General features: G+C 40.0%; 1 protein-coding gene across 1 annotated transcript in view; it reads right to left on the reverse strand.

The window, feature by feature from the left end:
• LOC121885230 (ephrin type-A receptor 5) overlaps window positions 1-17049 on the reverse strand; it is a 70485-nt gene extending 53436 nt beyond the window's left edge. The window contains exons 1-3 of the mRNA XM_042394477.1: window positions 16802-17049; window positions 10931-10995; window positions 1358-2078 (exon numbers count right to left, since the gene is read on the reverse strand). Coding sequence (XP_042250411.1) covers window positions 1358-2078; window positions 10931-10995; window positions 16802-16901 — 886 coding nt within the window. The 5' untranslated portion in view covers window positions 16902-17049. The remainder of the gene's footprint in view (window positions 1-1357; window positions 2079-10930; window positions 10996-16801) is intronic.
• Window positions 17050-26560: the final 9511 nt, after the last annotated feature.

Here is a 26560-nt window from a genome sequence, read left to right on the forward strand (position 1 = left end):
TCAACAGTCATACACAGTACAGAGTGAGCTCTCAGGTATTACTGCTGCACACCAGAATATGATTTTTTAGCCTAATCAGCCGTTGATCTGTAACAGTCTGGGTGATTGTACAGTCTGTGGCAGAATGACTCCAGGCGGGCCAGTGGCCTACTGACAGCTATTCACTAATGACCTCCCCGCAGCGACTCTATGTCTGATGAAGTGAAGCTAGAGATGGTTCATAATTTGTTACATAGCCATCATATTTTACTGTTTGATTATTATAAATTATCTAAGCTAAAAGAGGGGCTGGTGCTAGGAGGGGAGGATTTACTGTTGGATCTTCTGGAGGCTTTGTCTGATGATTTCAATAGAAAACCTGACATGTAAAGTGTTCCTAGATATGTCCAATGGCCAACTGATATACACAATTATACAAGCGTTGATGCAAAGAAATAATACAGTATATCTGGTGTATTATCATTTCACCATGGCTTGTTTTCGGCTTGTTGTTGGACATAATTTTAAGCTACAGAGCAACATTCTTGGTTTCAGTATACTGTAGCTGAAACGGCAGAGGACAAGGAATTGTTTTGTGTAAATCTGATTTATTATACTCCACATGCACACTCACACCTACACATAAATTTGAAACACAAAAAATAAAGTATGCCTTTGTGTGTACAGTTCAAGAGTTAGCTGTCTGTAGTTGAGGACACTTAATCGGTAGGATATTGTGTGAAGAGATGAAACACTCAAGAGGTACTGAATAATCACACATTTCAATTTTCTGTACCACACAGCTTCATGCCGCTGCACTGACTGCTTTTCTGAAATTTTGCCATGCCACTCAGAGCTACTTCTTGGTTGCACAAGTAGAGCCTAGTGTGTAAGTCTGAAAATTGAGTAATTTAAAAGAAGATTGGAGAAAGAGTGAAGGAGAGAAAAGAAAAGGGAGGCCCTGGGTGCCTGTGGAAATGGCAGTTAAGGTCGGTGGTGGAAATGTTTGGGCTAGAGTCAAAGCAGAAAGGCAGCTGTACGAGAGCAACAAAGTGCTGCAGGGCTCGGGGGAATACCCTCCACTAAGCTAGGGAGGAACACATGCACACAGTAAGAAACGCTCTTAAAAACAGAATAAACAGATCCATGCCCACACTCAAGTACACAACACTAAAAACAAACATGTGCATGCATGTAAAAATAAACATGTAGGATGATGATAGCAACCCAAAAGAAACAAACCTACAAAGACCAAAAACGTGAACACCGAACAATGATATAAAAAATAAAAAGCATTTAATTTATTTAGCACTTTTGCTTGATCAATTAATCAAGCAATCAACCAGTTTAGCTTCACACACAAACTTTCCCCTCTCACCTTGACAGGATCCGTTGATTTCCTCAAACCCTGGCTGACACACGCACTTCCCAATGGGCACCAGCCATTCACCCTCTGTGCTGCAATGCATCCTGGGAGGCTCATATAAAGGCAGCGAGTTATTGACGCAGCGGCCCACCACCTCCACCAACTGCGAGGCCTCTGAGCCGGGGATGGTGTCGGGGAACTCGGCCAGACTCTTCACCAGAAACGGGCAGCGTTTGTAGAAAACTCGCACTGAGACCAGAGCAATACAGGCCCCCAAATCCTGAAACGCCAAGTAGAAGCCCTTCCGGGTCAAAGGACCTAAATCACGGACTTCAGTGTTGAGCTTCATCACGCGGTCCCCGAGGTCCAGCTCGGTGAAGCTCTCGTCAGCCGCTATGGTATCAATTTTGATGTATCTGCTCTCCTTCATCACCCTGTCCTCCTCCTCCGTCATCCCCGTCCCATCTCTCATCTCCCCATCCTCCATTTCATCCTCGTCCCCATTGGTTTCGTAGTAATACATGTTAAAAGTCTCCTTGCAGGTCCCGACACCTCCAGGTAGGCTGTTGCAGTCTCTCAGGGTGAACTTGAGCTCAATGAAGACCCGCTGGGCGCCCTCGGTCAGTATCCAGTTGGTGTGGAGCCAGTTGTTCTGGTTCTGCTCCATGACCCGGCACACTTGGTAGGTGTGGATGGGGGCATAGTCCTCGTCTACTTCGCCAATCTCCTCCCACTGAGAGAGAGAAAAGAAGAGAAGAGAAGGAGGCAACAGAGGGTAAGAGGAAAGGTCAGAAAAAATGGGATCACCAAGGAGGTCCTTGAAAAAAGGGAAGTACAGCTTAGTGTCAAACCTAAACACAAGATTTGCTACTGATCAGCCTGTGTCCTATCACATAGTATCAAAAACTGTCAAATAAACCGAAAACTGACAACAAATGTTTGCTAGTATTCGTTCTCTTCTTTAATGCAGATTATTTCTGATTTAAAACATAATTTTGCCAATTTCAGACTGTAATTTGTTTGGAAAGTTTCTTGTATTGCAGCTTGTTTATAGATAACATTTTACATTTAGAAATAAAATTTTAAGAAAATGTATAGTTTTGGTATCAGTATAAGGTATGCACTAGCAAGTGGTCCAAAGTTTTCTGACAATGTCCAGATGTAAAGAGAAGTAAGAAGCGTGGAAATGTAGTCAGAATGAGGTACAGCAATGCCTTTTTGAAAGGCTTAACAGTGGAGAAGAAATTTAAACAGGGCTCTGTGTGTGTGCACGTGTGTGGCTAGGTATAATCCTCATAAGTAGCACTATTAAGAGGCTGGGGGAAGCTTAGCTTCCCCAAAATTTTCACTGAAAAAATTTAACCTTCAATAAAATCATGATTTTTTGGGCAATAATGACTGAACAGGCTAAGGGTTTCCTAAATTTACTACTGGCTATTGTGCAACCTACACTGTGTACCGGTAAACTTAAAATAATGAAAACACCTGTGTCAGCAGTTCAGCAGTTGAAAAGATGGTAACACACTATGTAGCCCAGCCTTGAAGTTAGCCACAACCTGACCATGGCTCACTTAAGGTGGACTGACCTTTAAGATCAACCAGCTATTCTCATTGTAGTGACAATCTCAGCCGCTCCTTCAAGTTTTGCTCAGCAACCCCCCTCCCCTTGCTGACTTTTAGCCTCCCCAAGCACGATGTCCTAGCGCTGCTTATGATAATCCTCATTCCTTCCACCTCATTTCCTCCTAGCGCAACAGACAGAAAAGAAAGAGATAGTCCTATAGGGTATATATGCATTTTCCATGAAAAAGGGGAGGAGTTCTTGCCAGCAAAGAAAGAATTAATATGCACTTATAGGTGTGTTCATCTGTGCAGCCATTCCTCTTATCATACCTCTCTGTGTCTGCATCTATGCATGTGTGTGTGTGTGTCAGACAGCAGCATTAATTCCCTCTGCAGGTCTCCTGGGACGTGGCTATTATCTGCATCACTAGCACTCTCCCATGGCTAATACAGGCGCTTCATCATGTCACTGTAATATGGCCAGAGGGACCAGACTATGATCTGGTGTTATAGCTTAATAGCCCATATTAATCAATCCTTGCTGTAGCCGTTGCATACAACCTTCTGTCTTTGTCTTTTCTCTCTCTCCTCTCCCTGTCGTATTCTCCATCTGTCTTTTTCTTCCTCATTGTTTCTCATTCCTCCTTATTTTAATCTGTTTCTTTTGTTTTCTGGTTATTATCATTCCGTTTCTGAGCCATTTGTGAATGAATGGAGCCATTGTGAAGTGTTATTAGAAAGTACATTTGTTGTTAAATGCACATGGCTCTGTGCTGATATGCTAACAATGTGTGTGTGTGTTTCTACTCTTGTTCTTCTATCTTTGTGAGGACCAATCTGATTTTCAGACCTTGAGAGTGAGGACGATTTCGGAAAGTGAGAATGATTTTGGTTGTCATCACTTATTCAAAGGGCTATCTGAGAGCTAAGACTTGGTTTAAAATTTAAGGTTAGACTTATAGACTTGGGTTAAGGTTAGGGTTAAATGCATTATGTTAACGAGGGTCCTCACAAGTATAGATGCAAAAGCGTATCTGCGTCTTCATGCGTGTGACTGTGTCCCTATCTCTCCCAGACTCAAGCCCAGTCAGTCCCAGTGCAGACATTAAGCCTCTTACTGGTTAGATCACACAGATCCACCAGCCTGCTCTGAGCTTCACACAGCTTAACACACACACACACACACACATCATTATTGGTAGCCCAGCAGGGAGCTGAACAGAAGACCTTCTCTAGTTTCGCTGGTTACCAAATGGTTTCAGTATCTGTGTATAAAGCATGTTTGCCATTGTTGCCACTGGAAGTTCTCCAACTCTGCAGCTCTGATTACTGATGTAAATGGGACATGACACTTGCATAAGCTAACTCTTTAAACTGAGTCATCAAACAGTAATCTAACATGAGCTTATGAAATGAGCACAGAAAGGCACACCACCATTAAAGTTACCAGTAAAGGAAGTTCTTTCCCTTTTTAACAACCAATCTGATAATACAGGCAGGAAGGAGGAATTGTGGTAAGATTTAATTGTATACGACTTTTTGTTAAAACCCATTAGTGCAGTTTGCAGTGACCACTGAGCATGCATGGTTTTCCAGGAAGTAGCTGTTTTCTTGGAGGTTCAAACGCCTATTTCAAAGAATCTTTAAAGACCACTGTACATGGTATTAGGTGGGTTGGAACTTCAGAGGTCAAACACAATGCTAAGTGCAAAGAGCGACATACTAACACTGTGGGGTCAGGACCACCCATGCTAATAATGTGAAGCCTTGTAGAAACAAAGGCATGCACTACTGTAAACAGTATACCTTTTAAGTATACCTCATTACCGTTTGTACATTCATTTAATGGCAGCTATTTTTGCCTCTTTGTCTCCCAATGACTCTGTAAAGCAACCCCCACCGTCCATTTGTTTCAAAATGTGACATTATAATCTTCACTGCACACACCTCACCTTCCATGCAATTCACACAACCTCTTCTCACAGGGTCAGTTCACCCAAAGTCCAAGTAACATTTTTCCTTCTACCCCTTGTGGTATCTAACCGTTCAGATTTACCCGCTGAATTTTTGAGATATCTTGCTCTCAGATTTCTGCTGTTTCTTAACAAAAACAAGTTAGTACCCCTACTTCTTACTGAAGAAACAGTCCCTAAAAAATGTGATTATCCTAAAGAAGTCAGAATATTGTTTCTGCAAAAAAAAAAGTAAAGAAAAAACTACTCGTATTGGGATGGTGGCAGAAGTTTCCAAGGCAGATATTTAAAAGTCTAGGCACATAAACTGAAAGCTATCTGCACAGCCAGATACTACTAATGATATGTAATGGACCAGTTTGTCTTTTGTATGGTTTGACTCTAATGATGCTTAAGTGTGAACTAACAAAAAGTCACCAAATTGAGAGTATTTGGTTAAATTTAAATAATCATATGTTCTTCATTTCAGTCCCTACAGACCCTCTCGTGCAGGCCAAACCTCACTTTCACCTCTGCATCATCTCTGCTCCACTTCCTGCCCTTTTTCACTTTGCTCTGTACACTGAACTGTCCCTATAGGCATCCTTTTAGCTCCTCATTAGTGTGTGTGTGTTTGTTTTGCTCACCATTATGTGTGCGGGTGTGCGTGAGTGCCTGCGTTCACGCATGTCACATCCGTCAGCAGACCCCCTGTGGCTCTACTGAGTGCCCTCCTGGCTCTAAGTCTATAAAGCTGTCTCCAACTTATTATTACCGCCCATTACCGCTGACCGTCATGACACTGTAATAGAACTGTCCTTCTCACTCCAAACCCATATAAGAACTCCCCCCCCCTCCCCTCCCCTTTCCCTATTTCTGCATCCATCTCACTCTCTCTACCATCCCCCTTCTCGTTCCTCATTCCTCTGCCTTTTCATCTCAGCCATGTCTATCATCATTTTCCCTCCATGTGTCCTCTATTGTTCCTTTAATTATCCAATCTTAACTCTAACCCAGAAACGCTGTTCGACCCCATCCCTCCTTCTCCGTGTAACGCTGCTTTGCTCGCTTTTCTTCCTTCCCCCCATCCACTTGCAGCTTCTGACTCTTGTCTTCTTCCTTGTCCCCGATTTCTGCTGCTCTCCCTTTCCGTTCTAAAACTTCTCCCCTCCTTCCCTCCTTCCTGTCACTAATCCCCCACCGTTCTCTCATCCTCCTCCTCTCTTCTGCCCCTTTTACCCCACCACATCTTTTCTCCTTCATGTTACTGTAGTGTGCTATGGTTTAAAAAAAAAAAAAAAAAAAAAAGAGGATCTGCTAAACACCATATGATCTGCGGCACAAAAAATCTCTAAGCAAACATTACTTGAGCTGTTCATACAGCCACTCCCCAACCACCTCATTCCTGGACAGACAATTTAAGACCCTGACACACTGAGCTAACTGCAAGCTGTCACTCGTTGAGCGTCTGTGCCCGACCATCACCCACAGTTTTTGTTGTGTGTTCAGCACCTTTGACTAGTCTGCCCATCTATGGCTGTCTGGTCAGTTGGGAACGCTCAATCAGCAAAGGCAGTTGTTGAATGAGAACTCTCTGAATGGCTGTTCAGCCAAATGAATCGGTGATTACACCAATTTAGCGTGGTTTTATGTTTGTTTTCTTTTACTTCTTGCAGGGCTGAATGACAAGCTGACAGCCTTGCATTAATTTCAGACAGGTAGCTAGCAGGTAGCTCGGTAGCTGTCGAGTGTGAATGACAAACAGCTGGTTGTTGGAGTAAAGTATGTGATATTGCTGTTTAAGCTCATCATCTGAAAAGCTGTGAATCAGGATCTCTGGGATCTCAGAGCTGTCAAGCAGCGTGTCCTATAAGTCTGTGAAGCTAACGTTAATAGGGCTGTCGCGATAACCGCAATATTGCAATACTGCGGAAATGACAAGCCAACAGCAGGCAATGGCAAACAATTGCCACAACTGCTATGTTACAAGAGTTGGATGTAATGAATGAATGAAAAGGAGAAATGCAGAGAGTCTTTTTCCACAGAAAATCATCTGTTGAGTGTTTGACGGTTATTTATTTCTGCTTTAGAACCATCAAAAAATAACATTTTATTTCTCACTATCCTTTCTACTGCTGCCATTCTCTCTTAATTCACTCTCTAGCTCGCTTGACCACTGCTGCACTGTCTCTCTTTCCAATGCATGCTCTCAGCTCTGTCTTTCTCTCTTTTTCTCATCATGCAATTCATCTCTGTCATTTAAAAAGCAACAATATACCTAATAATTGCCTAACAATAAAGCTTATTTATATAGCACTAAAATGCGGAGATGTCATCTCTATCAATAGGTGTCGTAAGTTATCAGATTGCAAAAGTTGTCAGACGTGACTTGTCAAATATACACAGAAACAAGATACATCCATAAGTATGAATAATCTTTATAATGCAGACAACAACCACAAGTCTGGGAGTGAAATCACAGATGCAATATTGGTCAAAAAATTGCAATTAGATATTTTCGTATAAAATTGTTCAGCCCTAAGGCAAAGCAAAAAAAACCCCATACAGTTTGTATTTGGATCATAAATCTGACCAGGTAAACTGATTCACAGAGCTGTGAAAATAGTGAGCTAGTTAGGTCTGATGAGTCTGTGGGTTTTCTTTTAACTTTATCCTCTCAAGCAGGCGCAGAATGTGGTGCATGTCAGCTGTCAGCTATCCATCAGCTACAGGCTTTGTATTTTCTTCAGTTGAAAGTTTGAACTTTAGAATTGAAATGACGTAAGCCTACACAAAGCTTTTCATCAGTTAGCCTTTTCAGCACTCTTCTTTGAGATCGAGGCTTGACGTGTCAGGGCCTTCACAGGCTGGGTGGACGTTGCCTACTAATGTTCAGATAAGGACAGAGTAGAAATGGATTCTGGGATTTGCCAGACTGATGGGAGGTAATGGAGACAGATGACACAGATGGATTTGACAGCAAAAAATTCCATATTGTGAGTTCCATCCCTTTTATGCCACCTTCCCTCCTGACTTTTCTTACTTTATTCTTGTCCCTTCGTGATGCTGGAAGATGCAGCAGATAAAAGATAAAAGCGTCCACTAAATGGCATGTGATCAGCAGCCCACCCAATCTATGAACAAGCACTCCTCTACTGTAATGGGGACATAAAGTGATGGAAGTATTGAATGACAAAGGGTTGACAGCCAAATAGCCCCAGTGGGAGGGGAACCAAAATTCCTCCATGATTTTTTTTGTCTTATCATCTTCATTTATTTCGTCCCCTTTTGTATTTAATTCTCTCAGTTACACTTATGTCTTCTAACTGTAGCTCAAGCTTCATGTAACTTGATTGAACTTTGTCAAGCCAGTTTTATTTATATATTATTATTTAAATCACAACAGAAGTTATCTCAGGGCACTTTTCATATAGGGCAGGTCTAGACTGTACTCTTTTAACTTAGGTGGTTGTTTTCTTCCTAATGATCCCATTTTCTGTATCAGTAAGGCACCATATGAATAATAACATTCTATCTCTTCTCAAGAGCACTAATTAAAGGCATTAATATCAGTCTATTTCTCTCTATTCTCTTTCCGTCTCCATCTTCAACCCTCATCAACCTCATCTGCTCGCAGTTGTCACACACCCTCAATGAGACATGAATGGAGACAAAACAAAAATAATTCCTTTAAAATGGCACAAACTCTCCTCTTTTCTCTCGTCTCTTTCTCCAATTTGTCCTCCAGACTGCCCATGTGCACTGTTTCTCCCAGTGATTTTCACTCTTCTGCTTCCGAACAGGAGACAGAGCGCTTGTTTTCTTGTGGTCACAGGAAGCCCACCTTCTTTCTTCCTAGTTTTCTCTCAAACTCTTTGTCCATCTCAGTCTGTCACTGTCTGGCAGTCTGAAGGTCTCCATCTAACTCCAATTCAATCCACTCCTGTCTCACACCACATCTGTCTCCACATTGCCAGATTAACCTGCCAGAGAGCCTCAAGGCAAAAACCTTTCTTTGCCCCCCCTGCTAGATAAGGTAGAGGGGCAAAAAGATCACTTCTTAATGTCTTTGTAATTTCAGTTTATATAAGTGTATATAAGAAGATGGCTGTGTATAAAGAAGAAGAGAAGAAGCCTCTCTAAAGTTCAAGGAGTTCATCATAGACAAGGAGAAAATGGTTTTTAGTGACAACTTAAGCCCTTAAACCAAAATATCCATGTTTAACATTCTACAGTCTTCAATTTCAAACTACCACAGTATGCATGACATTTGTTTACTGTCATGCTGTTCATTCAAATGAGTCCAAACATTTCAAGGTCATCCATCAAATTAAAAAAGAGCCTTTTCAAAGCCCTTATTATACTCCATCTCCTGTTTTTTTTTTTTGCTTAAACACATGTTTCAAGAAGTTTCAAAGTACATAAAAGCTTTGGAAGAGGAAAGCAGAAAGGGGCAGAGAGAAGATAATGAGATAAAGAGATGACAAGAAGGAGGAGAAAAAGGTGCATAAGGAAACAAACAAATGTTCCGGGACGAGGAAAGATGGGTGGAACGGGGATGAGAACTGAGCCAGAAAAGGAGTAACGAACGAGAGGAGAGGCGATGATGGGGATGGAAGGGGGTGGAGGAGAAGAAAACGAGGGATGAAACAAACCATCTGGAATATGAGGCTAAAAAAACCCAAACTTTTGTGTGTCCTCAACATCTTATTTAGCCATGGAAGACTGCTGTTGCCAAGTGTGCACGTATGTATGTGAAGATTGTGCACACGCATAGAGTATGCAGCAGATTGGGCTCCACTGTATAAATAGGGAACCTGACAACCATTGTAATGGCCAACAACAATATCGCCTGTTATATAAAATGCCAAACGAGCAATAGATTTTTTATTTTCATTTTAAGGCATGTTTAAGACAACAAGTTAAATAGAAAATAAATGAATCACTTTAAATTGCAGCTGAATAAAAACATAACAGTTAATCAAAGAGGAAGTCATTATGAGATCCTTACATTATCACATCTTTCATTTTCTTTCCCTCCGTCGACTCTGAAAGCACTTATTTATGCAGTTGCATTGTAGAAAGCACACACCATAATCACATCTTCATTAATATGATTATGGATACGGCTGCTTTTGTCAGCACTATCTCCCCCATCTACATACAGCCACAGAGTCGGCCGTGATTTGAATACCCAGAGCTGAGAAATCGCCACGGTCAGCACTGTTGGTGGGGCGTGTACAGCTGCATATTTGCAAACAGGAGTTATGAATATATGAGAGATTTTCTATGCGGATCAAATTGATCAACAAATGAATTCCTGTTTAAACCAACCGCAGCACTATCAATCTCCTCGAGGTTGGGGAATTAAAATGTTTCCTAGGAAAGGTAGCAGATCAGACTGTGAATTCCTGTCTCACTTGTAGAGGTGATGCTGAAACTCTAGTATACATTAATACATTTGAGACACCATTTCTTTTTCATGAAAATACACTATATAATAATATGAAATAACTATTTTCAAACTCTAGTAACTCATTCTCTAATTAGCCATCACCCTGGGAATACTTGGAAATGGAAATTCAATTCCTGGCTTGAGAATAATGTATTCCATGGTGACTTTCAGTACCTTATTCATGAATTCAATTTACCCTGATAATGAACTGAGAGTTCTTGGAAATGAAATGACCTTTAACCTTGATGAGAAAAATCGGGTACCTGTACTTCATTGTAAAATGATGAAGTTTCAAGTGTCATTCATCACACTGAGAGTGTGAGATACTAACTAAACCTAAAGTGTACTTATAAGCAGTACTTCAATTTTTTCGATCTTCAGTTGGTTGCGCTGATGGGTAACTGGGGTTTCTACATTTGATTAACCTCTGAAACACTGAAAGGATAATGAAACTGCATAGCTTTGATATGTTAATGTCATAAGGAGTATTAAGTGATACAAAAAAATGTAAATACATCACATCTATGTACATCTATTCAATAAAAGAAACCACATTTCTTCAAGATTAAGTAAAAAAAAGCTGTAAAAAGCTATCTCAGCAATGGTCATACTCACCCCATTCTTAGGGTAGGCCACCCATCCAAGGTCTCCCATCACAGAGCGAGAATCCAGGAGGTTCACTGTTAAAGATGAAAATCACAGTTAATAGACGTCATATAGACAAACAATAAAAGATTTAAGGAAATATGTATCAAAGAACAACATATTTTAGTGGTGGATAAAAAAACATTTTTTATTTTATTTTTTCAATAAAAAAAAAAAAATGAACATAACTGAGGAATTGCATCCTGAAACCCAACTTCCAACACACACAAGAGTGTGGTTTCCATCTAGATATGCACTCATGACCTGATCTCAGTCAATCAACGTTTAATGATTTATTACCTTTCATACTGTCTGGTCTGGCAATCCAAAGTGCTTTACAGATGATAAGTTGATAAAAAAACAGTACAAATGTAAGCTGTAAAAAAAATGGTTTACATGTACTAACGTGGCCAAGATAAACCATTTACAATCATTATTGTATTTTATTAAGTATCCAGCGAAAGACAGTCAAGGCTTGTTTCATTTGCATCACAAAGGCTGATTACTGTGTAGATTCCAATGTGAGTTTTGAGAATTGACACAATTTTAATCACAAACTGAGATTTAGAAAAGAGCTTCTCATGTGTAGATGTCATATCTATTTCCCAGACCAAATCTTAGGACAGGTACAGTAACAGGATTTTTACTGGTAGGCATTTGTCAGAAGAAATTTCCAGTTTAAATCAAATTGTCCACAGTTTTTTGCTGTTGTTTCTTTTCTGAACTTGTGTGTCCCTCTTATAGGCTGACAGAATCAAAATCACTTCCCATGTTTATAATACACAGTGGTGTTAGATGAAGATGTGTGAGAATTTGAAAGGAATTTTAGCACATAGTTTAAACACTGAAAGTCACAGCATGAGTCAAGAGTTGACATGGCCTGGGGTGTGTTGCGGTAAGAACAGCAACTATTATTCATTCACAGTCTTTGTGGAACTGCACATCTGTGCACCTTGTTTACCGAAACCTGCTGCCCAACTGATTCAGGCAATTCAGTGCCTGTAACAGAGCCCTCAGCTCAATCTGATCTATTAAAATCCTCCTCTTCCAGCCTCTCACTTGAAAGCTGTCAAGTGCAATTACTTGACCACTGCACTCTTCAAAACATGTCCCCATCTCCTCTCACAGCACTGGTGACAGAGTAGTCTCGTAAGTTCTGCCCCTTTCAATGTGCCCGACTGCTTCTTCTACAACAAAGGCGCAAATGTTCAAAAGTCAAGTTTATGGAGTATAGACTGCAAGAATGGTGATGACGTGGCATGGAGGAGTCCCACAGTATCAACAAGGGGCTGAGTTCCAAACAAAGAAACAAAGTTTACTATCATGTTGACTGTGGCCAAGCAACAAAGGCTATCATTGGTATGTTTCACTTACTGAATGATGACTAATGCATGTTACATAGAGCGAAAAAAATCCTCAACAGCATTTTCACACACTGCATAAATCACATCAATGAACGTGGTTCATGTCCTTTGCTGTATGTGAAACAATGTGCCATAAACCTGACTCAAGCTTTGTCATGCCAGAGTTCAGTTTTCTTTATCTCATATATGATGACGTTTGGCTCGTTCTGCATCTGAAACATTGTGTGCTCAAACAATAAAAGAGAAAGTCCAACTGACTGATCCATTGTTGCTACCAAAGCTTTTAGTTTCCGTGTAATGGGAGTAGATTAAGAGCTAGACACTTGAGCATACCACTGGTGTATCTGTTACATGCTAGCCGGTCTTAGAGAATACTTTACCACCTGGCCTCAGGCGTTCCATTTGTAAAATCATGGTTTTGGTACCTTTGTTGCATATTCCCCCAGTGTGAAGCTTGCATCTGATGGTGAACTATACACTATCCAATGAGGAAAAAAATATGGTGAGTGCTCCAATAAAATTTAAAGGCAAACACTATTCTTGAACCAGGTGCTGGAGAACGACCGCTTCATGAGAAATATACATTTAGATGATTATTGCTTCATTAAACCTTTTTTGGATTTGCACAAGCCCACATCATCCACAGTGAAGCCACTTAGCACAGTCTAACTCTGATCAGCAAGTTCTTCACAAAGATCACTGCTGGTTTCCTCAGCAGGGTTCACGTACTCCTGTCCATGACTGATGTAGTGTAGAAAGTTTTTAACCACTGTCCAATTTAAACTGTACAAAAGAGAGAAACTGCTTTGTAGTTAACAGCTATCTATCTAAATTGGCCCACTGAGCTGACATATCTTAAAATAGGGATAAAAATATGTAATCATACTCACAAATAGGGGAGCAAAACAGCCAAGTCAAGATTTCTGGGTATTGAAGTTACATTTCCAAAGTGTTACCTCTTGCTGCGGTTCAGATCTATCAATTAGATAGGTTTTCTAGTGTAACATCAATACACTTAGTATGTACAAAAAAACTGCTATCAATCACCCAAAAATCTAATCTCATAAACACTATTCATCTCTTAAACCAGCTGTTGGGTACAATATATCCAGTCACATGTGCTGCAATAAACCATAAAACAGCCTATCTATATAGCAACCCCGCCCCGATGTAAACAAAAGGATAGACATCCATAAAATACAGAAAGTCTTTCTGCAGTGTGAAGGTGAAGTAAGCGGAACAAAATATGAAGCGAGAGCTAGTTCAGTAGCTGAGACACACTCGCTCCACAAACCCCTCCCAACACACTCCTCTAGTCTTACCATCTCCACTGCTCTGCAGAGAATAATAAAAGATGTCCTTAGGAGGCGATTAGACAACTAATTAGGCCATAAAGAAGAGATAAGTGATGCTGAACTAGATCATAAGGGATATGTTACCTCTTTCACTCTCTCTAAGGAACAAAGCACCTAACAAGTTAAAGCTCAGCTGTGACAATGATCTACAGAATTTATTATTAAAAGCCATCACCAGTGAAGTGGTTTCGTCTTGTAGTGACATTACTTGAAGGATGTTGTAAGTATTTCAAATATATTGAGGAGTAAGTGGTTGTTCAGCTCAGGGAACGCTGATAAAATTCTCCTTAAAATGACGACTGAGTAGTTGATCTGAGAGGCAAAAGGCTGCTGGCCTATTTATTTTCATTTCAATTAAAATAAACAAGGGTTGAAGTATATCAGATGTACTTTTCTCAACATATTTCCCTTGTTGTCTGTCTGTGCCTCGTGATGTTTGATTGTGGCATTTACATGTTCGCTCTGGGCTTATTGCCTTCTCTCTCTCTCTCTCTCACACACACACACAAACATGCACTTTTTTCCCCCAAGCAATTTAATATAATTTACCCACACGCAGCAAATCCGCCATCCTCAGCTGATCAACACCATTAACAACAAAAAGCAAAGTGATGGGTTTTAAACTCACTAATGTGTAGCCTCACATCCCCAAGATCACCCTCATTAGTCAGATATTATTATTAATTGTACATGGTAACAATCTCTAAAACAGATGTGAGGCATCTGGCACTGCGTCGAGATGTTCTCAGAAATTGATCAGTTTAAATAAGAATGGATTCTTTTCAAGAGAGGAAATTAATCAACTTGGTACTGTGTGTACAGTTTTTTCTCAATATCATCCATCAGTGGTGGAGCCTCACTGCAGGAAAACTTTCCCCACTGCTAGGAAAATGTTAATATAATAAAGGAGGCAGCAAGATCTTTCTCCGTTCCCTTGTTTTTCCTTCAATTAGAGCACAAACTTGGCATCTAGCTGCAATTGAAATGTGAACTTAAAGTTTGAAAACAGTTATCTTTTATGGTGAATGATGTAAGTATGCTGTGTATTGTGAGGACACATGACACTGCAAATCCTCAGCATGTGGCCTGATAGGACCTCCCTGTCATATTAAAACAAATATTAAAATGGGAAAGTGGCCAAAGTCCCCCTTGATTCCTCGAAGATGTCTTAAATGAGCTGAAAAAATGTTTAATTCTACTTTTTCAATTACAGTACATGAGCCCAATGAGAGAATAGCAGCTATTTTAATTACAGGTTTCACTCCTCTCTCCAGTTACACATGCAATGGTATGATTATATCTCACAATGTAAATATGTGCCAATAATCTAAAATTTGTGTTGAATGGCAGCCACTGGCAAATGCGTCTTGAGGAATGACTTGTTGGTTTTATATTGATGTTTTCTGCTAAGTAGATCACGACTTTTCAAGTTAAATCTGAGAGAGAAAGAGAGAGAGAGAGAAAGAGAGAGAGATAGATAGAGAGAGAGAGAGAGAGAGAACACCTCTAAGAAAGTAAAACAGGTTTTTAACAACGCGAAACATGAGACAAAATGAAGAAAGTAAAGTAGCCAAATGTCTGACAAATTTTGAGATGCTCCAGATAAATGTGAATGAGCTTTTCAACACTTCTCCCCATCTTCAATCACAGCAGTCAAAACACAGACATCATCATCCAGACTGCCGTTGATTCACAACATTTTGCCTGAAGCTCGGCTTTAACAAGGCTGTTTTAACTGGAATTTGTGCTGAAGACAAAAGCTCATGAGTCACTGTTTTGGCTAGGTTTTCAGTACAAGTACAAGTAAACGTTCCAGTATTTTGTGGAACTTATAGGCTAGTTTGCACCAGTATAAAAAAACAAATACATAAGTTAAATGCCCAAACTCCTTGTGTGGCAGTGTAATCTTTAAAACCGGTGAACTTTTATATGTTGCCGAAGGATGCCCTGCAAACCCCTCCAGGATCCTTCAGCGGTCCCATGGCCACACAATGGGAACTACTTTTGTGAATCTAAACTTCGACCAAATAAATCTGCCATGTGAAGAATAAGCAGGTTGATGAATGTTCTCCCTTTCCCGGACAATGCCATCTAATAGCCCTAAACAATAGCATCCATCTCCAGCTATTAAAACGCGGCTCAGTCTGTAGACAATAGCGTGGGAACAATATTTGAAACACTGTTCCATATTTTTTACTTATTTTTTTTCTTTGGGAGATGATTTCAAGCCACTTTACAAATATCCACATTTGACATTTACTCGGATGAATGCGGGTGTGCATTAGTTCAGCTGAGGTGAAAACTGATTAGTTAACATTTGCATCCTATTGCACGCATAAGGAAATAACTGCGCCACATTATGAACCTTACCAAATCAATCTGTTAATATCTGACAAGATAGCATAATAATTACATCAAGCGACTGCATGTTAAAGGGATCCAGAGTTTAAAAAGGCTTTGATCTGTATCGTTAAAGACAGAGTGTCTAACTAAAGTAAATCTTAAACTATCTTAGAGGAAATTTAGAGAAATATCGCTCTAATGTCACAATTTTTTTAACAAGAGGTGAAAAAACTAAAACTGACTCTTCTACAAAGCCAACTGAAGGAAATGAGAATTCCTATCGTTATTTCCCCCTCAATTTAAAATATTATATATAAATATATTACAGTGCGTTAAGGTCAATGTCAACTCAACAGTAATGGTGAGCACTTCAAACGCTCCACAGGAAAATGTTTAAGATTAATTCAGTGGTTTTCGCAGCGCACTGTGCGTCTGTCGGCGCTGCCAAGTCCTCAAACGGCTGATTATCTGGAGAGAGACATGTTCTGTTCAAAGGTCCTTTTTACCGTTTCCGAACATATAGTAATTAGGTGTAGCTACTGACTTAAGGGACACAGAGGCCATAAATATTTTCTGCTCAAATGCATTTCATAGACGACCTCATTTTCTGTCAAACAGCGTCGGAAGCGTAGCCAGTCCGCAGGGGACTGATGGTCTGGTGAACAAGAGGCACATCACGGACCTTTAACCGGTCAGACTTGTCAGTAACAAGTAAAGCCCATTTGTGCACCAGCGGTGTCATTAATCTAAAAGTAGCCTATAATATGTGAATGTTTTACCTTCGTTTGCGGGGATGCACCACGCTCCAAGCAATGCCAGACTCCAAACCCACGTCCATGCCACCAGCCGAATACCACAACTCCACCAGCGTGATTGCATGGCGCATCCAAAAAACACAACCGGTTAAAGGGGGGATTTTTCCTAAACAACAGCAGTTTCGGTCAGCATAAAGCGGGATACCGTATTGAAACCATCTGTATCGTTACACGTCCGCTCGGAGAGATGAGAGCTCATGTTATGCGGCGGGTAGAGGAAGGTACTGAGGAGCTGTGTGCGCTCTGGGTTTGGGGAGGCGGGCAGCGCGCCGGGGGGCGGAGTGAAGCGCAAAGTCTCTCCAATCACAGACCCTCCACAGGTGAACCCCACTGCCGGACTCCTTTCTCCAAAATGATAATAAAGTACTCCTCACTCGTTACCACTCTCAAATGTAATGTCATTTTATGGTGCTTATAAACTTCTCCCTCTCACGATACGTTTCTGCATGAGTGAGACAGCATAAGTGGGTGTGTGATGAACAGTGCGGGGCGTGTTACTTATAAAGCTTTACCACATGCTCAGCCATTTAAAAAGCACTGCAATTGCTTCTTGTGCTGCTCTCTGTTGGCCCAAAATGAATTTGAGGATGAGGATCTATCAATCTAAAAAGAATTCAACTTTTTACTACAATTAGATAATGTCATAATGGTGACATTTTGCAATTAATAACTAAAATACCATTGAGATTATGTTAAAAGAGATAAACTGAGCAGGTGAAGCTGCTGCGTGTCCGTTATTGGGTTTACTTTGGAGCCCATCAGGAATTGAAATATTAGCACCCAAAAAAATATTTCTCAATATTCTGCTATGTGTTATATTGTTATTTCGGAGGTGGTGTTAAAACGTTATGTATGAGGATGGTAGCCAGGCCTCAAAGGCATATAAAACGTGAAAATCAGCCTGTGTTGTTCCGAGACCATATGTGCTCATACAGACCAGGGACAAATGCAAGTGTAACACACTCACAATCAGTAACAAGCTAGAGTGATGTCACTTTCTCTGCACAAGCCCAGTAGGATTCTCTCTCTGCCTGTGGAAAAGGAGCGGGATCATTTCACCCCGGCAGAAGTGTTCAACAAAAAACTGATTTTAAGGTGTGAAAGTTACTTTTTGGATGTACAGTAGTTTTCTTCTGCTGTTTAAAATTTAGATTACTGCATAATTATACTTACACCAATTTTATCTTTAGGTTATTTATTAAAAATGAACATGAACAACCTATGCTAATATAGGTGTTGCTAGCTAGCATACGAGATTTTATCATGGCTGCAAGATTGGGGGATCCACATGGCCCAACGTGAGCACTTTGTTTGTCTGTGTTGACATACTTTTCTGTTTAAAAAAATTGAACATATTTCATTAAATTTAAATGTAAAATTACATTTAAAAGGGGTGTATTAAATAAATGTTTGTTCTAGTATAGCAGCTCATCAATAAACACTTTTTTGTATAAAATAATGTATTTTATATGTGTTCAAACAATATTAGATATTGACAGAAGGTGTGAATATTACATATGCCTGCAAAAGCAAAGTTCCTTTCACTGTCAGTTTGTCTGTATAGTGGATTTAAAGTGGTTTGATCGTGTAAGATCCAGCAAAACCAAAGGGGATGATTAGTTCACTTGTAAGAAGCACATTTTATCAAGCTAGAACAGAGAACTTAGCAGAATTTTTTCTTTACAGTGTGCCAGGATTCAGGCCCAGGAAGGCTGATAGGGGAGTCCAGCCACAATCACTGTTTGACAGTGCAGCCAATGAGGTTGCACGGAGAAAGTCAGTGAGGGCAGCAGCAAAGTCACATGGCGTCTGTCATATGACTTTATATCACTTTATCATGAAGAAGGAGAGGTTGACAGTAAGTGAGGGCATACCCACTGTAAGCACAGGATACTAGCCAGCCAGTTAAGTGTTCACCGCAGAGCAGGAGACCATATTGTCAGAGTACCACCTCAGGGCTGCTGACTCATATTATGGTTTAAGTCCCAAAGAAGTAAGATAATAGATTGATGAATCCATTATGCTTCATGATTATTTGTGTAGAATAAACACAAATTTATTTTAGTTTATGTTGACCTACTGTGGTCTATATATGTTTCTTTTTTTTAATTTACACAAATGCTTTCAGGTTCGAAAATTTGCCTATGACCTGGCAAAGGCTCATAACTGCAAGCACCCCGAGTCATGATAAGAGTACAGAGTGGCGGGGGCTGACTGGTTAGATGGTTTCCTGAAAAGGCACTCAAGCCTTTCCCTGAGATAGCCACAAGCCACAAGCTTAGCTGAGGCAACAAGCTTTAATAAAACAAACATGTCCATGTTTTTCACCAATCTGGCAGAGGTAATACAAAAACACCATTTCACTGCCAAGGATATCTGGAATATGGATGAGGTCGGGGTCACCACTGTCCAGGATCTGGAGAAGGTTCTTGCCAGAAGGGGCCAAAAGCAAGTGGGGGCAGTATTGTCTGGATAGCATGGAACACTTTTCACTGCAACATGTGCGGTGAATGCAAAAACTTCCACCCTCATTTCATCAGGCATGCCCCCCCTGGCTGTATAGGAACAGCAAAAAAATCAGAATGGATGCAGGATGAAGATTTTCTAGAGTTCTTCTGCCACTTCCAAACCCATGTAAGAGCCCCTCCAACAAAGGTCTTGCTGATCCTCAAAAATCATCACTCCCTAATGTCCTTGCAAAGAAGTGACTTTTGTTGGGGAGCTGGCATTATTCTCCTCTCCTACCCCCCGCACTGTCCCCACAAGTTGCAGCCACTGGACTGTATTGTGTTTGAGCCTCATCCTCAGCTGGATGAGACATCATCCTGGAACGACCATGTCCATTTATGACATACCAGCAATTGTAAGGGATTATTTCCCAATGGCTGCCCCACCATCAAATATCCAGGCTGGCTTCAGGTGCACAGGCATTTGCCCCTTCAACAGGGAAATTTTCAGCAATGCTAATTTTGTACCAACCTGCCTCACTGACCTTCCACACAATCCTGAGACATCAGTCACTGGTCCAGCTTCCACTGTGTCCATTGTCTCCACTGTGCCTGCAGCTGGGAAATCCTCTTTTGCCTTCACTGCATCCATCTCTGGGACACACTTCACTGCGCCTGCTGCTGGGTCTTCCTTCTTTGCCTCCACTGCACCTACTTCTAGGCCACAATACATCACCTTAAACATATCTACAGCTGAGCCTTTCTCCACCACTTCCGCTGTGCCTGTCACTGGGCCACCTTCCATTGTCTCCACCATACCTGCTGCTGAAACATCTTCCTTGACCCTTGATGACTTTTTGTCAAAAGCAGGGCCCGGAAAGACAACTAAGACTAGGAGAAGAAGAACCACTGCAATTCTTACAGACACACTAGTCAGGAATTCCCTCAAGGACAAGCAGGAGAAGGCATCCTTGTCCAAAGTAAAGCGAAAGGTCTTTGCAGAAAAGGAGAAAACGGTAAAGAAGAAAGGAAATAAGTACACAAAAGAAAATGAGGATGAGAATGTGGAGGAAGAACTGTATTCACCAGAGGAGGAGAACAAATCATCTTCCTCTAAAGTAAAGCAGGTCTCTGCAGAAAAGGAAAAAAATGTAAAGAGGAAAAGAAAGAAGTGCGCAAAAGAAAATGAGGACGAAAGTGAGGAAGAGGAAGAGTTCTGCATTGTCGGCCTAGAGAGCTATTCAAAACAAAAGGAGTTCTGGCTGTTTTGTATGTCTTGCCAGTCCTGGGCACACATGGCCTGCACTGATGGCAGTGACATCTACATGTGCCACAATCAGACTAAAAGAGTTTAACAGTTTATAAAATTTCAATTTAAGATTGTCTAATGAATTTAAGTATGGCCAACCATGATGTCATTGTTTCTGCGAATTATTAGTGTTAAACATTTCAGAGGTCATCTTTCACAGTTTTAAACATTTTTGAAGATTAATATCATTATCTCAATTAATATCATGTCATTCAAACTAGTCATTTTTGAAACTGTCATTCTACTCTCTTTGCTGCTAGATATTTTACATGTTTTCTTAAGAAAATGTTATATCATTATCATACATTTTTTATGAAATAATTACAGAATGTGTCGCTTTTAAATCTTTTTAAAACTTTAATGAGTATCATCTCCACATGACCTCATTGTGTTATTCTGCTAATATGTCTATCTTGTACCATTTCATTAAAGTTTGATTAAAGACTGTTCTTGACTCATCAGCTGATCAATGTATTAGAGTAAAATATACTTCTAACTCAATTCAAATAATTAAAATCGAGTTACTACTAGAATAGTTGCCTAGTCCTCTACAAAAATAGAAATAGACTTTTGCTTTGACTGCATACAGTGCCTGATATCTAAAAGAATTTGAACCATATACAAAAAAAGTAACATTATTAAATACTACAGCAGTAATGTAATTACTTTGAGGTGCGCTTATATTTGAGATACAGTGGGTTAATATGAATTATTTTTTCAGTTTTACAATTGACCTCAACCACTGTTACAATTACACTCTGATTTCTTGCATTAAATTTAGTATTATAGTTTTGTCCTTATTAGTGAAAATATATCAATTGTATTATTAATTAGTGCACATATGTTTCTTATATCAAAAGATGACTAGTGTATTTCAAGTAGTCTGTGAGTTATGAAGGAAAATGTAAAAAAAATATTACAATTGCCCCTGGTCTCCCCTACTTAAAACTATGTATTTAAACTATCTGGCAGTGGTGCACTGTGTTGTGGCCATGAAGCCACATAGCATCAAGAGTAAAGGAAAGAAGTATGAAAAGAAAGTGGCTTGAAGTCACATGACACTTTCAGAAAGTTCAACATTTTCTTTTTGGCTGGATCAGCCATGTACCAGCCCTATAGCCCTGAATGTCTGTGACTGACTGACTGACTTACTGACTGAGTGATGAAATCACCCCATTGGTTGGCCAGCCTAGTGTTGGAGTTTCCCCATTGGCAGTTGCTCTTTCAAAATTAATCGGCGCAAACAGTTTCAATTACATCCTCAGGGGGCGTTTGACCACAGCTCACCTTCAGAGAGTGAGCCAGTCCTGAAATAAGTTTTGAAAACACACATTTACCAACCAAAGCAACTCACAACAACTCCAACACTGACAGGAGCACCAGCCTGCAGATGCAAAGAGACGCAACAGATCCATTTTACCAGCCTGCACGGCAGCTAGCAGCTAGTTAGCATGGCTAGCATCATTAGCATAGCTGTACCATGCTTTATGTAGCCATAGACTTTGTGAAAATAAGGTGTAGCTGCAGTGTTTCTGGTTTAACAGCACTGTGCTGGGCATTCGACAGGTGTGTCTCAGAAAGACGTCACGGCATGGATATAAAGTCACACAGCTAATGGACTGTTAGCCTAACATGCTAATCCTACGTAAACACATGGATGAGACCACAGATAGAAACAGATGAAAGAGCAGGGGAGTTAACAGATATTAAGAATAGTTATAGTTAAATTAAAATAAGTTCTCTTTCAAATCAAACATCCCAAGATATGAGTAGAAAATATAGTTCTTGCAACTGTATTTATACCTTTTTTTTTTTTTACTCAAATGTAGCTTAACCATGTCATGTGATATGCTACAACAAATATTTCTGGGACCACTACAGAAAATTGCAAATGAACATGTAATATCTAGGAATTCACATTATAGACACTACCACTAACTATGACTGTAACACATTGGCCATAATTATGCACATTGACCATACACAGTCCAGCCATACTAGGCTTTGACCTAATCGTGTTTGTATTGATGCTTGGCAGCATTTTCTGTCTCTCTGTCTTTTTCACTTTTCTGTGGGCTTTAAGAACACCTCAGGCCACATGACAGCTAATCAAGGTGTAAACTTGTGTTTTTAACTTTAGAGTATGAATCTTTAGCTCTGTTACTGTACTTTTAATCTGACATCTGACATTTTTCCTTTATTTGATAATGATAGAAATACAGACTGGAAACACAGGGAAAGACAGAGGGGCATGCAGGTCCCTGGCCAGAATCAAACCAGGGACAACAAGGTTGTATGGTATGTGGTTTAACCACTATAGGCTACAAGCACACTCCTACAATCCTTTTATTCAGGACTAGTGACTGAGCTTTTGCTGTCCTGGCTCCCAAGTTATGGAACGGTCTTCCTCTGGGGATCAGATCAGCCCACTCTGTTGAGTGTTTTAGATCTAATGTAATATCAAAGGCATTTTATTGATACATCTTTGCCCCAATTTGTTTGATATACACTTACAATCTCTTATTTGTAACAGTGACCCACTTTGTAAGCTTTATTTGTCCTACATAAGTTTTACTTACATACACACACATATTTGTCTACTGGTAGCACGTCTGCAGGTTATCGCTGGGTTATTTCACTGATTAGTCCCTCTGGTGTGGTTGAAATATTCTCAGTAGAGCATAGTTTGAGATTACTAATTTAAACAAAGCAGTACCACTTTTAAAAATATGACTGTCTGAAACAGTTTTCTTCAAATAAGTTTAATTCCACAATTTGACATGTAAACCTGCATTTCCTGAATTGAGTTTTTATAACTCTTACATTGGTAAGATGGTGTTACTGTTGCATGAGATATTGCCAGTGAGGGCTGAGGTCAAAGATGCCCTTTGTTGATGTGCACAGAACCAAATCATTAGCAAGTTTCTTCACTTCTTCATTCAGTGCAACAGGACAATCTGGATCTCTTTACATGTGTCCATAGTGGCCACTTTACTCAGTCTTTCAGAATAGTGTAGGTGCAACACAGGGCATCTTTTAAGTGTCAAAATTTATTAACTGTACACGCTTACCCTCAGCACAGACACACACATATACCCTCCACCAACTCTTCACACTGTAGCTCTCAATAACAATTTATTCTTGTCCTGCTTTCTGGTTAAATGTGTGAAGAAGTAATATATTCTTGCCATACATTCTTTCTTTTCCTCCTATACAGTTAAAGCTATAAAACAGTATTGTATCATCATGATCCCTCAAAATGTGTTAAATTGATTTATATTTATGGGATCATAAAACTGTGAAATGCAGTGGCATCTTGGCTTTGATCTGCATGTCTCTATCAATCCTCCTTTTTTTTCCTCATTTCTAATATTCACACATAGACTCTTTAACTTTCTCACTGTCAGGAAAATGCATACTGCACTGTCTCTTTCTCTCAATCTGGTTGTTGTCTCTGTCTTTGCTCTAGTCTCTCCCTCCTTATCAAGCTTTTACCGTCTGGTTTACTATTTTTTCTGCATCTTTTTCACGCTCTATGGTGCATTTATATTCTTTGATCACTGATGGTTTCTGAATGATATTCCTGTGCAACCTCCCACGCTCCTTGTGTAAGCTCACAGACACATGCATAAATGCATACATATACGCTGATTCATTCTTCACTCACACAGGCCAGGAATGCATCAGACCTTCAGTGACCCCACCGTGACCTTCTTTGTCAACCCAAAATAGATGTACAAATCCTCACATCTTACTTTTGTAACAAACTTTTTCACAAAGGTCTCAAATGTCTGTGTTACAGTAAATGAGAAACATTGTTTACCAAGCATAAGCATAACTGTAGGTGTAATGCCAGGGTGGTGGCGGTGCATTGAAAATGTATAGGGGTCTGATCAGCACTGACAGCGGGTGTGGAGGTGGTTCTAGGATGCCAGAAACTGTTGTTGTCTTCTGGAGGTGTCGTAGACTTAATTCTCTAAAATGTCTGCGGAAAGTGCGAGAAATATCCACCCCCAAACCTCAAACTGCACTCACAGTCTGCTACTGGTGATGTATCGTTCCATTTTGTTGTTTGGTGGTGTATTGATTTTGTTCCTTTGGGTTTTTGGTAAATGAGTGGATGACGTGAGGTCAATTTGAGATATTATCAGATCGACATAGTAGTATGATGTCAATATTTTTATTAGTAGATTTTCTTACATAGAAAGTGGGTTGGAAATCTAGGAACTCGTGAGGAAATAGATGGAGCATGGAGGATGGGGAAGAGGATACATCAGAATCTCTAAATGCATTAAACATCACAAAATAACCTTTAGCAGAATAAAGCTAGTCAATGATCATTTTATTCCTTCAGCAACCTCATTCCTCATGTTTGTATGCTATTATTTTGCATGCAAACATATTTTTGAGTACATTTTTCTTCGTTTTGACTCCATATATTAGATATATTGTTAAATATATGATAAATTGTACATACAAAATATTTTTAATTTGTTACTATAGTTATAGTCCATGTGGAATAGCTAAAGTATGGCAACAGAAGCTCATTGGTAAAGGTTAGGGAAGGTTTGTGCTCATAATAATGAAATAAAGCAAAATCGTGAGGCTCATTTTGAAGCTAAATTCTTACTTTTATTTTACTATACTGTATTACTTTTATTTTTAAAAAAAGCTATTACACAGCTTCTCTCCTGAGATGTCTAAAGAAAGCTTCTTCAGTCAAGGCTTGTGACATTTCATCATGTACACTGTCAAAAACACAACACATTGAAACATCAGTAACGTGATGTCCAATATCAAAATGATCATGTCCTTCAAGAGAAATGTGAACATTTTTCCTCCTTTCTTTGGTGGCTGAGCAGCTCTTTTCACTGCAGGTTGCAGCACCATATTACTGTAAAGCATTTTCCAAAACCAATGCTTTGGTGCAATCAGATGTGATGGTACCTTGGGGGCTGAACAGTCAGCTGTGATTTGGTGTCTGCCCACTCATGACAGTAGGGGGGGGAATGGGAAAACAAGGTCATGCAGGGTCAGTCGAGCACACGCACATGTGCCTCTCTCTCACTCAGTCAGACATACACACACACACATATTTGTACTGGAGAGTACCTTGTTGGCACAGTTGAGACACCGTTGTCCGTTGCAGAAGTAGGAAGTCAAAAATGACTCAGTCCTCCAACTGAGAAGATCTCACTTCACACACACATGGGCACACACACACAAAAAAGATCAGCTGCTTTCTCTACATGACATTTCCAATTTCTACATGAACCAGCATGGATATACAGTTATTTTCACAGTAATTCAAATAAATATTAGGAATAATTATATTTCCCTCTTTCAGTTGATGGTCTATTCTTACAGTAATCCCTCTTGATCTATGCAAGCATTTCTATAACAACTCAAATTACAAAATGCACTGCATGTTCTTTGTTGCAAAAAAGCTGTCTCTGGCGTCATCTGACATATATATTTTTTATCTTTACATGACAGAAAATAACATTCAAAACAAAATATACAGTAACAAATTTCTTTACAATAAAAAAGCAAATGATATTACATACACATTTATTTTCTCAAATATTATGTTACATGAGTGGTTATGGCTGAAGGAGTGTATGATAAACTCTTCTTTGTACTGGTCTGCCAGACTAACCCTGGGGAGAAATGGGCCTTGAGGTATAGATGAGGCCCACCACCCCTCCTCCCACACCCACCCAACCACCCACACACACACACACACACACACACACACACACATACTGCACCCCCATTCCCAAAATAATCAGCTTTGGGGCTTGACCAGCTGGCCTTTACTGCAAGAAACTCTGGGATTTTCCAGAATGCCATGACAGTATGTGGTGAGACACTACAACACATTAGAAGCTTCAGCGCAATGTTTACTTTATTACAGTATACTCTTTCCTCTGGGGCTCTAGAACCAACATGGTAGACTAAAACTAT

Source organism: Thunnus maccoyii, chromosome 19 (assembly GCF_910596095.1).
Source record: "Thunnus maccoyii chromosome 19, fThuMac1.1, whole genome shotgun sequence".
NCBI lineage: Eukaryota > Metazoa > Chordata > Actinopteri > Scombriformes > Scombridae > Thunnus > Thunnus maccoyii.